Genomic DNA, 14375 nt, shown 5'->3' on the forward strand with positions numbered 1-14375 from the left:
AAACTCGGTCAAGACCATCACTCGGACACTCCATCTTCTCGGTTCCTTTCTCTTTGTTTTCGGCTCCTTCTTCACAACCGGTTAGTGATTGTCTTGTGCATAAGACTTATGTATGTTGAATGGACTAGAAAATGCTTGATTAGTAGTATTATGCATGATCTTTAGGATGATTTGTGAAGTTTGACTATGTGTAAACTTTTATGTGTAAAATGCTTGTAACATGTTAAAATGGCTAGAAAATGGTAGTTTAAGAATGACTTTGGCCAACCAATCTATGCTTCATTGTTTCTTGCAAAATGGTGTTATTGAACATAAGATTTCGGCTACAAAAGTGTATGTTTCTTTGTTCTTGCATGATAATCTTGTAAAATATGTGAGTTTTTGGTTCAAAATGCATGATTATGTTAAAGATGAAAACCCTAGAATTTATGAACTTGTGATGAACTAGTTGAATATGACTTGAAGATTCAAAAATGGCTAAGTTTGATCTATTTTTACTAATAGTCAGATTAGGAAAAGTTGTTAGTTGAACCTCATTGGCTGTTTCCCGATTTGGGCCTGAATACATGGTACAAATTGGACTGATGCATCTGCATCATCACGTGTACATGAAAGGGACAGCATTCCGACTCGCAATCGCACCGTTGCGACTCGCAACCAAGGCATGGCAACTCGAGACCACGTAGTTGCGACTCACAACCATAGCATGACAACTCGAAACACACGATTGCGACTCGAGACTACGACGGTTGCAACTCGCAACCACAACGTGACAACTCGAGACTACGACGGTTGCGACTCGCAACCACAACGTGACAACTCGAGACCACACGGTTGCGACTCGCAACCACAACGTGACAAGCCGAGACCTCCTGGTTGCGACTCGAGACCATCTGGTTGCGACTGGGCTGTTCACTTTGGTTATTGGGCCATTATGTGTATATGGGCTACCTGTTGACTGATCTGCGTGTTACTGTTTGACTGTTTAAATACTAGGGCCGGCCCAATAACCCACTGTCTATATTTTTATGCATGCAACGTGATAGTTATGTGTAGATTTTACGTGACTGCTTATACACCAAACCTGACCTATACCGGTAACCATGTTAGGACGTGGTGACCAACGTGTTTGACAAGTAACCCAATCTGCCGAGCAACCCAAGGTGAGTTCACACACTAAAAGCATGCGTCCCGCGGAGGGACACGAACAAACTACCAACTTTGGGAAAAACATTTTGGACCCATTACTCCGGGGGAAACAGAATGGGTAATTACTATCTCCGGGGGAGATACGTTTGGATATTATTTATAGATCACAACTAGCCATGCTAAACGAAACTCTATCACCTTAAGTCCCTGCTTACATTACCGATTAATCGCCGGGGGCGAACGGGTTATTAGTTGATAGCGCCATTAGGTTTGACAACCTCACACCGTGACCGGGGGGATCGGGCGTGAACTAGTAGACCTTGCAAACATGGTCAATGACGATAGACATTGACTCGGGGCACGAATATTTATATTCCGTCAACAGTTTCGGTATCCACAGTTTAGTGAGCTTACAGATGGGGTAGCTCCCCACAACGTGATTATAAATGTTTTATCTAAACAACTTAAGTTTTTGGTAAACTAAAACTGGACCACTAGTGAACTCACTCAGCATTATTGTTGACCCCTTACTGCATGCTTTGCAGGTAACCAGTGACTCAGGAGCTGCTGCTTGGGAACGTGTAGTGTCTGTCCACCCTTGCGTTGGGTGTTACCTTATTTTGAACTATGAACTTGTTAAACTACTACTTTACTTATGCTTCCGCTACTTATTACTGTTTGAACTTAAAGCCTTAAACTCTGAACTTGATATTTGCTAATCTAATGGCTAGTAAGTATTACTTTTGTTATAAATTTAATTATTCAGTATAATTGGTGGCTGGATCCTGGTCAGTCACGCCCTCAAAGCGGGTGATATCCGCAGGTGGATTTTGGGGGTGTGACAGATTGGTATCAGAGCCATTGGTTATAGTGAACTTGGTTTTAAAAAGGGGAAAAATCTTTTTGAAGAAAACCAGACTATAACCTGTGACTCGCGACGACACTACACTCCAAGTGCAAGGCTCGACACATTTGACCTCATAGCTCGGACCAGTGTTTACTTGTTTGCTTACCTTATGTTTCCTGTTATGCTATACGTACTAGTGTGCCTAAATTAGATAGATACACCTCTCACTTCTATCTCATTCTCGCTACATTACGACCTCACACTCATACTGTGTTTTCTGGTTATGAAGACAATGAGTGGACGCGGAAGAGGAAACATCAACATGACACAGGCTCAGTTCACTAACCTGCTCAACACAGTGGCTGCAGCTTTCGCAGCTCACCCTATAGGTAAGCTCGTTGTTTTAGGATGTTTAGATCCTACCGCCACATCGTCTTTTCGCCTCTAAGTCTATACGCTTCGCTTCTCACGAACAGGTCAGCATGCACCTGCGCAACCACCCGTGTGTACTTTCAAAACTTTCATGGATTGCAAGCCTCTCCCTTTCAACGGCACTGAGGGTGCCATAGGTCTTCTGCACTGGATTGAGAAAGTTGAAGCTGTCTTTGCTGTCTGTGAGTGTCCCCCTGCAAATTGGGTGAAGTTTGCTACTGCTACACTTGAAGGAAACGCGCTTTCTTGGTGGAAGGCGCAAATTCAGATGTTTGGTTTGGAAACTGCTAATGCTACTGCGTGGGAGGATTTCAAGGACATGATTAAGGAGGAATACTGTCACCGAGTTGACATCCACAAGCTTGAGAATGAGTACTATGCGCTTAAGATGGTTGGGTCAGAGATTGAAACTTACACCAAGCTGTCCAACGACTATGCTGCTCTTTGCCCAAACATGTCTCGACCTATGTATCGAAGAATCGAACTGTACATCAAGGGTTTGGCTCAAGAAATTCGAAGCCATGTAACTTCAGCCAACCACACTACCATTCAGCCGATCGTTCGACTTGCTCACAAACTCACTGATCAAGCCGTAGAAGAAGGCAGGTTGCCCAAAAGGATCAGTGCTACTGTCGGAACTTCTAGTGACAACAAGCGTAAGTGGGAAGGAAATCAAAGCAAGGATGCTAACCCCACTCAGGCCCCAGCACAGCAAAGGAAAACTGAAAACAACAAGGGTACTCAACAACAGGGTGGCTATCGCGGTAACCACCCCAAGTGCAACAAGTGCAATCGACATCACAGCGGGCAGTGTGTGAAAGGTCAGTGTCAGCGCTGTAATAAAATGGGGCATGAGGCCAAGGACTGTAGGAGTCCACGTCCCGTGGGGCAAAACCAGCAGCAACAACATCACGGGAACGCTAAGGGTTGTTTCCAGTGTGGAGCCGAGGGGCACTACAAGAAGAATTGCCCTGAACTAAACCAGAACCGCAACAACAATCAGGGAGCTGGAAACAACGATCAGAACAACAATGCTGGGAATGGTGCTAGAGGAAGGGCTTTTGTGATTGGAGCTGGAGAAGCAAGGAACGACCCCAATGTCGTGGCGGGTAAGTTCCTACTCGATGATCGTTATGTTTCTGTATTATTTGATTCTGGAGCCGATGCTAGTTATGTGTCTCTACGTATTAGTAAGAAGCTTAGGCGTCCGCTTTCGTTACTAAGTTCTCCCCATATCGTCGAGTTAGCTAATGGTAGAAACATCGAGGCCTCACATGTTATCAAAGGCTGCAAACTAGAATTGTCTGGTCAGACATTTAGTATCGATCTTTTCCCTGTTACTCTTGGAAGCTTCGATGTCGTTATTGGTATGGATTGGCTATCTAAACATCGCGCTGAAATCCTTTGTCAAGAGAAAGCAGTTCGTATTCCCCGCCGTTCTGGCAAGCCTCTCATTGTACAAGGTGGCAAAGGCGGAGAAATCTTCGGTGTTATCTCTTTCTTGAAGGCCCAGAAGTGTTTACGAAAAGGGCACACCGCTATCTTAGCACTTGTCGCCAACACGCAGGAAAAGGGAAAGAGGATTGAAGATTTTCCGGTAGTACGCGACTATCCCGAAGTATTTCCTGAGGAATTACCTGGACTCCCTCCCCACCGTCAGGTTGAATTTCAAATCGAGCTAGCTCCCGGAGCAGCGCCTATAGCTCGTGCGCCTTATCGACTAGCCCCCGCAGAATTGAAGGAACTCTCTACTCAACTACAGGAACTATTGGACAAAGGGTTTATTCGCCCTAGTTCATCACCCTGGGGAGCACCGGTACTCTTTGTTAAGAAGAAGGATGGCACGTTCCGAATGTGCATCGATTATCGTGAGCTGAACAAGGTTACCATCAAGAATCGTTACCCTCTTCCGCGAATCGACGATTTGTTTGATCAACTGCAAGGATCGAGTTACTATTCTAAGATTGACCTGCGATCAGGCTACCATCAGCTAAGGGTCCGTAATGAAGACATCTCCAAAACTGCATTCAGAACTCGCTATGGTCATTATGAATTCCTCGTTATGCCCTTTGAAATGACCAACGCGCCTGCAGTGTTCATGGATCTTATGAACCGAGTGTGCAAACCTTACCTTGACAAATTTGTGATCACGTTTATAGACGACATCTTGATCTACTCGAAAAGTCAGGAAGAGCATGAACAGCACCTACGCCTTATCCTCGAACTCCTTCGCAATGAGCAACTGTATGCCAAGTTCTCGAAATGCGACTTCTGGCTTCGAGAAGTCCATTTCCTTGGGCACGTGGTTAACAAGGATGGAATTCACGTCGACCCTGCAAAGATTGACTCAATAAAGAATTGGCCTACCCCTAAGACTCCGACCGAAGTCCGCCAATTTTTGGGACTGGCGGGATACTACCGAAGATTTATTATGGGATTCTCCAAGATCGCTCAGCCTCTCACGGCTCTTACTCAGAAGGGTATGGTTTATAAGTGGGGTGAAGCTCAGGAAACTGCATTTCAGACACTAAAGGATAACCTCTGTAGCGCTCCTATTCTCTCGTTACCTGAAGGAACAGATGACTTTGTGGTCTACTGCGATGCATCCATCCATGGGCTTGGTTGTGTGTTAATGCAACGCGACAAAGTTATTGCTTACGCCTCTCGACAACTCAAGACACACGAAAGGAACTACACTACGCATGACTTGGAACTAGGAGCAGTGATCTTTGCGCTTAAGATATGGAGACATTACCTGTACGGTACCAAGTGCACTATCTACACCGATCACAGGAGTCTCGAGCATATCTTCAAGCAAAAGGAATTAAACATGCGACAACGTCGATGGGTCGAACTCCTGAATGATTATGAATGCGCCATCAAGTACCATCCGGGCAAGGCCAATGTCGTGGCAGACGCCCTCAGCCGAAAGGACACTATACCAAAGCGCGTGCGAGCATTGCAACTTACTATCCAGTCTAACCTCCCTACCCAGATTCGAAATGCTCAAATTGACGCTCTGAAACCGGAGAACATCAGGGCTGAATCGTTGCGAGGATCGAGACAACGACTAGAGCAAAAAGAGGACGGTGCCTACTATGTGGCAGGGCGCATTTGGGTCCCACTTTACGGAGATCTACGAGAGCTTGTAATGGACGAAGCCCATAAGTCCCGTTATTCAGTACATCCTGGTTCAGATAAGATGTACCACGACTTAAGGACCACTTACTGGTGGCCTGGCATGAAAGCTCACATAGCAGCTTACGTCAGCAAATGTTTGACCTGCGCAAGAGTCAAGACTGAGTATGAGAAACCAGCAGGCCTACTCCAGCAACCCGAAATCCCGAAGTGGAAATGGGAGCAAATTTCCATGGATTTTGTTACGGGGCTACCTAGATCTCAACGCGGGAATGATACTATTTGGGTGATAGTAGATCGATTGACCAAGTCTGCACACTTTCTGGCCATTAAGGAAACAGACAAGTTCTCTACCTTAGCAGAAATCTATTTAAAGGAAGTAGTCTCCAGGCACGGGGTGCCAACTTCTATTATTTCCGACCGAGACGCTCGTTTTACTTCCGAGTTGTGGCAAGCTATGCACAAATCCTTTGGCTCACGTTTGGACATGAGCACCGCTTATCACCCACAAACGGATGGGCAGTCTGAACGCACCATCCAAACCCTGGAAGACATGCTTAGAGCATGTGTGATCGATTTTGGCAAGAACTGGGAGAAGCATCTAGCATTCAAGCGGCACCTTTTGAGGCATTGTACGGTCGTAAATGCCGATCACCTCTTTGCTGGGCGGAAGTCGGTGATAGTCAACTCACAGGCCCAGAACTGGTGGTAGATACAACGGAAAAGATTTCCCAGATAAGGCAACGCATGGCGGCAGCTCGTGACCGTCAGAAAAGCTACGCTGACAAGCGTAGGAAACCGCTAGAATTCCAGGTCGGGGACCGGGTTCTACTTAAAGTCTCACCCTGGAAGGGTGTGGTTCGTTTCGGTAAACGAGGCAAGTTGAACCCACGATATGTTGGACCATTCGAAATTACCGAGAAAATCGGTAAGGTTGCTTATAGATTGAACCTGCCTGCAGAGCTGAGTGCAGTGCACAATGTCTTTCACGTGTCTAATCTGAAGAAGTGCCTGTCAGATGAAACACTCATAATTCCTTTCAAGGAACTCACTATTGATGAACAGCTACACTTCACTGAGGAACCGATTGAGATTACGGATCGAGAGATCAAAACCCTCAAACGTAGCCAGATACCTCTCGTGCGAGTTCGTTGGAACTCACGACGTGGCCCAGAGTTTACCTGGGAGCGGGAAGACCAGATGAAGTCCAAGTATCCCCAGTTGTTCCCAAACGAAACCCCCAGCACTGAAGCTACAACTGAATTTCGGGACGAAATTCCAAACTAACGGGGGGATGATGTGACACCCCGTTGAAACACTCTAGCTTGACAGTGGCTGCTTTAACTTTCGAGACGAAAGTTCTTAAAACTTGGGGATAATGTGACACTCTAGGTTTTTCCGAACGAACACCTTGTAATATTTTGTGTATATAAAGGTTATTAAATGAAAACGTGATCTTTATTTGCATAATGTGTGTTGTATGTACGTATTATATATATTTATGAGAGCCGAGACCACGACCCGAGACCATGACTCGCAACCACTCGGTTGCGAGTGGGCCACTCGGTCTCGAGTGGGCCTTTGGGCCGTAACCGGTTTGGGCCGAAACCCCTTAGCCAACTTGACACTTGGTATATAATCCCACCTTTCCCCACCTTCCCTCATTTTACACACACAAACACTTCTACTCTTTCTCTCAACTAGAAACCCCAAACAACAACCCATTTCTCTTCTTCTACTTTCGGTTCAAGCTCAAGGATCTCGGACAAGAAACTCGGTCAAGACCATCACTCGGACACTCCATCTTCTCGGTTCCTTTCTCTTTGTTTTCGGCTCCTTCTTCACAACCGGTTAGTGATTGTCTTGTGCATAAGACTTATGTATGTTGAATGGACTAGAAAATGCTTGATTAGTAGTATTATGCATGATCTTTAGGATGATTTGTGAAGTTTGACTATGTGTAAACTTTTATGTGTAAAATGCTTGTAACATGTTAAAATGGCTAGAAAATGGTAGTTTAAGAATGACTTTGGCCAACCAATCTATGCTTCATTGTTTCTTGCAAAATGGTGTTATTGAACATAAGATTTCGGCTACAAAAGTGTATGTTTCTTTGTTCTTGCATGATAATCTTGTAATATGTGAGTTTTTGGTTCAAAATGCATGATTATGTTAAAGATGAAAACCCTAGAATTTATGAACTTGTGATGAACTAGTTGAATATGACTTGAAGATTCAAAAATGGCTAAGTTTGATCTATTTTTACTAATAGTCAGATTAGGAAAAGTTGTTAGTTGAACCTCATTGGCTGTTTCCCGATTTGGGCCTGAATACATGGTACAAATTGGACTGATGCATCTGCATCATCACGTGTACATGAAAGGGACAGCATTCCGACTCGCAATCGCACCGTTGCGACTCGCAACCAAAGCATGGCAACTCGAGACCACGTAGTTGCGACTCGCAACCATAGCATGACAACTCGAAACACACGATTGCGACTCGAGACTATGACGGTTGCAACTCGCAACCACAACGTGACAACTCGAGACTACGACGGTTGCGACTCGCAACCACAACGTGACAACTCGAGACCACACGGTTGCGACTCGCAACCACAACGTGACAAGCCGAGACCTCCTGGTTGCGACTCGAGACCATCTGGTTGCGACTGGGCTGTTCACTTTGGTTATTGGGCCATTATGTGTATATGGGCTACCTATTGACTGATCTGCGTGTTACTGTTTGACTGTTTAAATACTAGGGCCGGCCCAATAACCCACTGTCTATATTTTTATGCATGCAACGTGATAGTTATGTGTAGATTTTACGTGACTGCTTATACACCAAACCTGACCTATACCGGTAACCATGTTAGGACGTGGTGACCAACGTGTTTGACAAGTAACCCAATCTGCCGAGCAACCCAAGGTGAGTTCACACACTAAAAGCATGCGTCCCGCGGAGGGACACGAACAAACTACCAACTTTGGGAAAAACATTTTGGACCCATTACTCCGGGGGAAACAGAATGGGTAATTACTATCTCCGGGGGAGATACGTTTGGATATTATTTATAGATCACAACTAGCCATGCTAAACGAAACTCTATCACCTTAAGTCCCTGCTTACATTACCGATTAATCGCCGGGGGCGAACGGGTTATTAGTTGATAGCGCCATTAGGTTTGACAACCTCACACCGTGACCGGGGGGATCGGGCGTGAACTAGTAGACCTTGCAAACATGGTCAATGACGATAGACATTGACTCGGGGCACGAATATTTATATTCCGTCAACAGTTTCGGTATCCACAGTTTAGTGAGCTTACAGATGGGGTAGCTCCCCACAACGTGATTATAAATGTTTTATCTAAACAACTTAAGTTTTTGGTAAACTAAAACTGGACCACTAGTGAACTCACTCAGCATTATTGTTGACCCCTTACTGCATGCTTTGCAGGTAACCAGTGACTCAGGAGCTGCTGCTTGGGAACGTGTAGTGTCTGTCCACCCTTGCGTTGGGTGTTACCTTATTTTGAACTATGAACTTGTTAAACTACTACTTTACTTATGCTTCCGCTACTTATTACTGTTTGAACTTAAAGCCTTAAACTCTGAACTTGATATTTGCTAATCTAATGGCTAGTAAGTATTACTTTTGTTATAAATTTAATTATTCAGTATAATTGGTGGCTGGATCCTGGTCAGTCACGCCCTCAAAGCGGGTGATATCCGCAGGTGGATTTTGGGGGTGTGACAGAATGACTTGAAATGAAACACCAAATTGCATATCAGCCCAATAAATAATTGGTTGTACACCTACTCAAATAATGTCCAGTACCTATTTCTTCGATGATGGTTTTGTTGCAGGTCGGTTTTACGCATTTGAGAAAGCCCATAGGCTTGACCCCACTTCTAGTGGACGTGGTGTTCGTCAATTCAAAACTGCCCTTCTTCAGCGGCTTGAAAGAGTGAGTACTCTCTAGATGGTTTTTTGGGTTGTTGGGATATAACTTCACTCATGTGATGATGTGGCTGTGGGCCATTTCATGGCACTCCTTTTGTTCCCTTCCTTTTTCGTTTTGCCTTTCCATCAATGAATCATCATTTTTATTGTTAATCAGGAAAATGATCCGACCTTGATTGGGAGGATGAAGAAAAGCGATGCGCGTGAAATGCAAAGCTTTTATCGACACTACTACTCAAAGTACATCCAAGCTTTGCAAAGTGCTGCTGACAAGGCAGACCGGTGAGTTTTTAACGATGCAAAGTGGTTGAAAGCAAAGCACTACGCAGCACCATTGCTGCCTTTTGCAACTTGTTTTTTTTTTCTCGTTTACCCATACTTGACTCCTATATATGTTCAGTGCACAGCTTACCAAAGCATACCAAACTGCTAATGTTCTCTTTGAGGTTTTAAAGGCTGTTAATCAAACACAAGCAGTGGAAGTTGACCGGGAGGTGGGTACAAAGGAAAATTTTCTGCTTGTTTCGTTAAGAATATTTCTAAATAGTTGTTTTGGTTTTATATAAAATAACTGTCACAGATTCTGGAAACGCATGATAAAGTTGCACAAAAGACAGAGATCTATCTCCCGTATAATATACTACCTCTTGATCCTGATAGTGCCAATCAGGCCATCATGAGATACCCGGAGGTATATAGTTATATATGAACCTCTATCAGTATCTACTCTTTTCTGTACCTGTTTTCAATAGTGTCGTGAAAATGCTTACTTGGTTTGCAGATTCAAGCTGCTGTTGTTGCTCTTCGTAACACGAGGGGTCTTCCATGGCCCAGGGAATATAAGAAGAAAAATGAAGAAGACATTCTAGATTGGCTTCAAGCTATGTTTGGGTTTCAGGTACCATACATTTCTATGATGTTATAATGTTGGTAACGTAAGTTTGATCGTAGTGTAACAAACATATTATGTTCCACGAAGTCTACACTAAAAGACGTGAATAATAAATCCCTCTATTGTGACTGTTACTTGACTCTTCCCATTCGCAGAAAGATAATGTGGCAAACCAGCGGGAGCATCTGATTTTGTTGCTTGCAAATGTTCATATTCGTCAAATTCCTAAACCTGACCAGCAGCCCAAGGTCAGTCACACATTAAATTACTGTGCAGTTACTCGGCGTTATAAAATGAGGATCCGCTAAATGATTATATATAATCCTTAACTTGAATTAGCCATACATGTTTAGAAATAGAATTACATGATGGTTGACTCAAAAGCATATACTGTCACAACATGATATAGGCAGTTGCATTATGATATTGTGCTCTTAGAACTGTGTAGGCAATGCTCAAAAGAGCACATCAATGTACATTGAGTTGCTTTGTTTTTATACTTCATTCTATCTGATGCTACTTTCTTTTGTGTATTATTTGTTTGTTTCACTAGCTGGAGGAGCGCGCATTGAATGAAGTGATGAAGAAACTTTTCAAGAACTACAAGAAATGGTGCAAGTACTTGGACCGAAAAAGCAGTCTTTGGTGAGGCTTCACATGCACCTTTTTTCAGCCTTAATAACCTGGTGTTATTTAGGTGAAAATGAAGTCATTTTGTTGTACTCATTTAGTTTTCTCTTGTGCTAACAATAGGTTGCCAACCATACAACAAGAAGTTCAACAGCGTAAATTACTGTATATGGGTCTTTATCTTCTCATTTGGGGGGAGGCTGCTAACTTGAGATTTATGCCCGAGTGCCTCTGCTACATCTATCATCATGTATGCTTTGCGTATTATAATATGTATATGATTTATTTCAACTCTACCTCGTAAGATGATTACTTCTGTTATGACATTAATTGTTGTATTTTTAGATGGCTTTTGAGCTGTACGGTATGCTAGCTGGCAATGTCAGTCTAATGACTGGCGAGAATGTAAAACCAGCTTATGGAGGAGACGAGGAAGCATTCTTGACAAAAGTGGTTACTCCTATCTATGAAGTCATTAAAAGGGTATCCAGCTTCTGTTTGCTCACCTTGATTTGGAAGTTTTGTTTGCTTGTGATGTAATTCATTATTTATTTATATATGACTACTGTTTCATAGGAAGCTGCCTGGAGCAAAGTAGGGAGATCAAAACATTCTCAATGGAGAAACTATGATGATCTAAATGAGTATTTTTGGTATGATTTTATAGCGGGTCCGTGACTTTTTAAGGTATCGGTTTTATCTAATACTGCTACTAAGATTAACTTGAGCATCACAGGTCTGTAGATTGTTTCCGGTTAGGTTGGCCAATGCGTGCTGATGCTGATTTTTTCTCTCATCCTGAGAAGTCACGCGAGTCTGAAAAAAATGGGGTAAGCAGTAAGCAATAGCATTAATGCGCTATCTACTTTTTTTTCTTCATAGTTTAGAACTTGTTCATTTATCTCATGCTTCAGGATGGCAAACCAAGTAATAAACATCGACGGGTCGCCAAAGTCAATTTTGTTGAGATAAGATCGTATTGGCATGTTTTTAGAAGCTTCGACAGAATGTGGAGTTTTTTTATATTGTGCTTACAGGTAACATTTATTGTATTTGATAGCTGATGCGCTACTACTACTAATAATGTTCACATCTTGGTTTTAAAAAGCGAGAGGCGCACAAAAGCGACGAGGTCTAAAATTGAAGCGCGAAGCGCAAAGCGCAAAAGCGGTGGGCTTTTCATACCCGAGGCGCAAGATGTTTATATAATTTTTTTATATATCCCATACATATCCCATAGGTTTTTAGCTTTTCTTTAACCAAAATATAGCTATAAGTAAGGCGTTTATACCATTTTAATTACATGTACAAGTCAAAAAACCCAAGGTACAACATTTTTATGCAGTAAAATGCCTAAGGTACATGAGGCGTGTGCCTCAGGTCAAAAAGCCCACAAAAAACATTAAAATTTGCGCTTTTTGGTCGCTTCCTGTAAAAACACAAGGCGAGAAGCAAAAAAGCCCCAGACCCTGCGCCTTGTTGGGCCTTGCGCCTAGGCGCGCCTAGGGCGCGCTTTTTAAAACCAAGGTTCACATAATCATATCTACAATTTATTATAACCAGTGGGTTAGACCAACGCTCCGCGGCGGGGACGACCTGGTTGTTAATAAATTTTAAACTAGTTTTTTATATCGCGCGTTGCGGTGAAACCGAGCAAATGATAATATAAAACAAAGGTGATTTGAAAATAAAGCATGTTGTTTAGAAAGTCAAACAATTAGAACGATTTAGTTTATAAGGCCAAATGGATGTCGACATGTGTTTTACATTGTTTGAAAACCATAATACACCACATTAACGGTTCTAATAATACCAATACTAGTACTGATGTTTTTTGGAGTTTATCGGGTCGATCCATTAAAAAAATATATATATCACGTATTTAGTTTTTTGTAAAAAAAACTAACGAACGAGCCAAAGTTATAGGAGAAAATAAAACTATTGGGTTAAAGACGTATATGATTTATAGTGCAAGGGGTGAATTTGAAACTTGAAAAATAAAAAAACACAAAAGTTACTGTAGCACACAAGTTATATTTCAGTATATATTTATATTTATAATTAATGTATATAGGTGTGCACATATATTGTATATATTTGTGGGCGCTTGGGGGGCAAAAGTGAAATGGTACTAACTTTAAAGTTATTTTACTAATTTCGTGAAAATAACGTTAAAAGCGGCGGATGGTTAATCATGCATCATGTGGTGACGCTGATAGCTGAAAGACACGGGGGTACATGCACCAGTCAGTCTCTGTTCCGATTGTTTGAGTGTTATGTGTCTTAGGTCCAAGGCTTGATACAAAACTACAATCGAGCCGGGGGTGGAAGCAACCTCTCTATTCCTATAGGGTAGAGGTAAGGCTGTCTACATCTACCCTCCTCAGACCCTACATTAGCTTTGCTATTGGTGGGATTTACAGAGTATGATGATGATGATGATGATGATGATGATTTATATTTATAATTAGCATGTCGGTTCTGATCACCCGATGAGACACAATTGTTAACAATTTGTTTCTTTTTCAGGCTATGATTATTATAGCTTGGAATGGTGATGGTAACCCAACCTCAATATTTAACTCTGACGTTTTTCAGAAAGTACTTAGTGTATTTATAACCGCTTCAATATTGAAGCTTGGTCAAGGTATGTTGACTGTTGAGCTCCGTAATGTAATTTTTCTGCTTTTTGAGTCGATAAGTGCATATAAAACAAACAAAAAAATACTATTTGTTTTGCAGCTGTTTTAGATGTGGTACTAAATTGGAAGGCAAGAGAATGCATGCCCTTTTATGTCAAACTGCGATACCTTTTAAAGGTTGTATCAGCTGCAGCCTGGGTGATAGTCTTACCAGTTACTTACGCGTACACGTCAAAAGATCCAGCTGGACTTGCTCAAACAATTAAAGGTTGGTTTGGGAACAGCCAAGGTTCCCCATCATTGTTCATTTTGGCTGTTGTTATATACTTGTCACCAAACATGCTGGCTGCGGTGTTGTTTCTGTTCCCCTTCATACGTCGTTACCTTGAGAGTTCAGACTACAGAATTATGATGCTCATGATGTGGTGGTCTCAGGTATGATTTTTGTATACGCCTTTCAACTTTCATCTGCTTTGAGGTCTACAACTCGATTATTGGTTAAGAAATTGCTAACCTTAACATATATATATATATATAATGAAATATGACAGCCTCGACTTTATGTTGGGAGGGGAATGCACGAAAGCACATTTTCACTTTTCAAGTAAGATTAAAAAAATGATTTTTTATTTAATTATCAGAGTCATGTGGCCAGATACGTTAACATTATCGATTT

General features: G+C 42.4%; 1 protein-coding gene across 1 annotated transcript in view; it reads left to right on the forward strand.

Annotated features, from left to right (window-relative positions):
* Positions 1-14375, forward strand: part of LOC110866873 (callose synthase 3) — a 36895-nt gene that overhangs the window by 11936 nt on the left and 10584 nt on the right. The window contains exons 2-16 of the mRNA XM_022116019.2: positions 9439-9539; positions 9693-9817; positions 9936-10029; positions 10116-10226; positions 10317-10433; positions 10583-10675; positions 10981-11072; positions 11181-11307; positions 11403-11540; positions 11634-11710; positions 11794-11887; positions 11972-12094; positions 13587-13704; positions 13800-14134; positions 14251-14303. Coding sequence (XP_021971711.2) covers positions 9439-9539; positions 9693-9817; positions 9936-10029; positions 10116-10226; positions 10317-10433; positions 10583-10675; positions 10981-11072; positions 11181-11307; positions 11403-11540; positions 11634-11710; positions 11794-11887; positions 11972-12094; positions 13587-13704; positions 13800-14134; positions 14251-14303 — 1798 coding nt within the window. The remainder of the gene's footprint in view (positions 1-9438; positions 9540-9692; positions 9818-9935; positions 10030-10115; positions 10227-10316; positions 10434-10582; positions 10676-10980; positions 11073-11180; positions 11308-11402; positions 11541-11633; positions 11711-11793; positions 11888-11971; positions 12095-13586; positions 13705-13799; positions 14135-14250; positions 14304-14375) is intronic.

Source organism: Helianthus annuus, chromosome 7 (assembly GCF_002127325.2).
Source record: "Helianthus annuus cultivar XRQ/B chromosome 7, HanXRQr2.0-SUNRISE, whole genome shotgun sequence".
NCBI classification, from domain to species: Eukaryota; Viridiplantae; Streptophyta; class Magnoliopsida; order Asterales; family Asteraceae; genus Helianthus; species Helianthus annuus.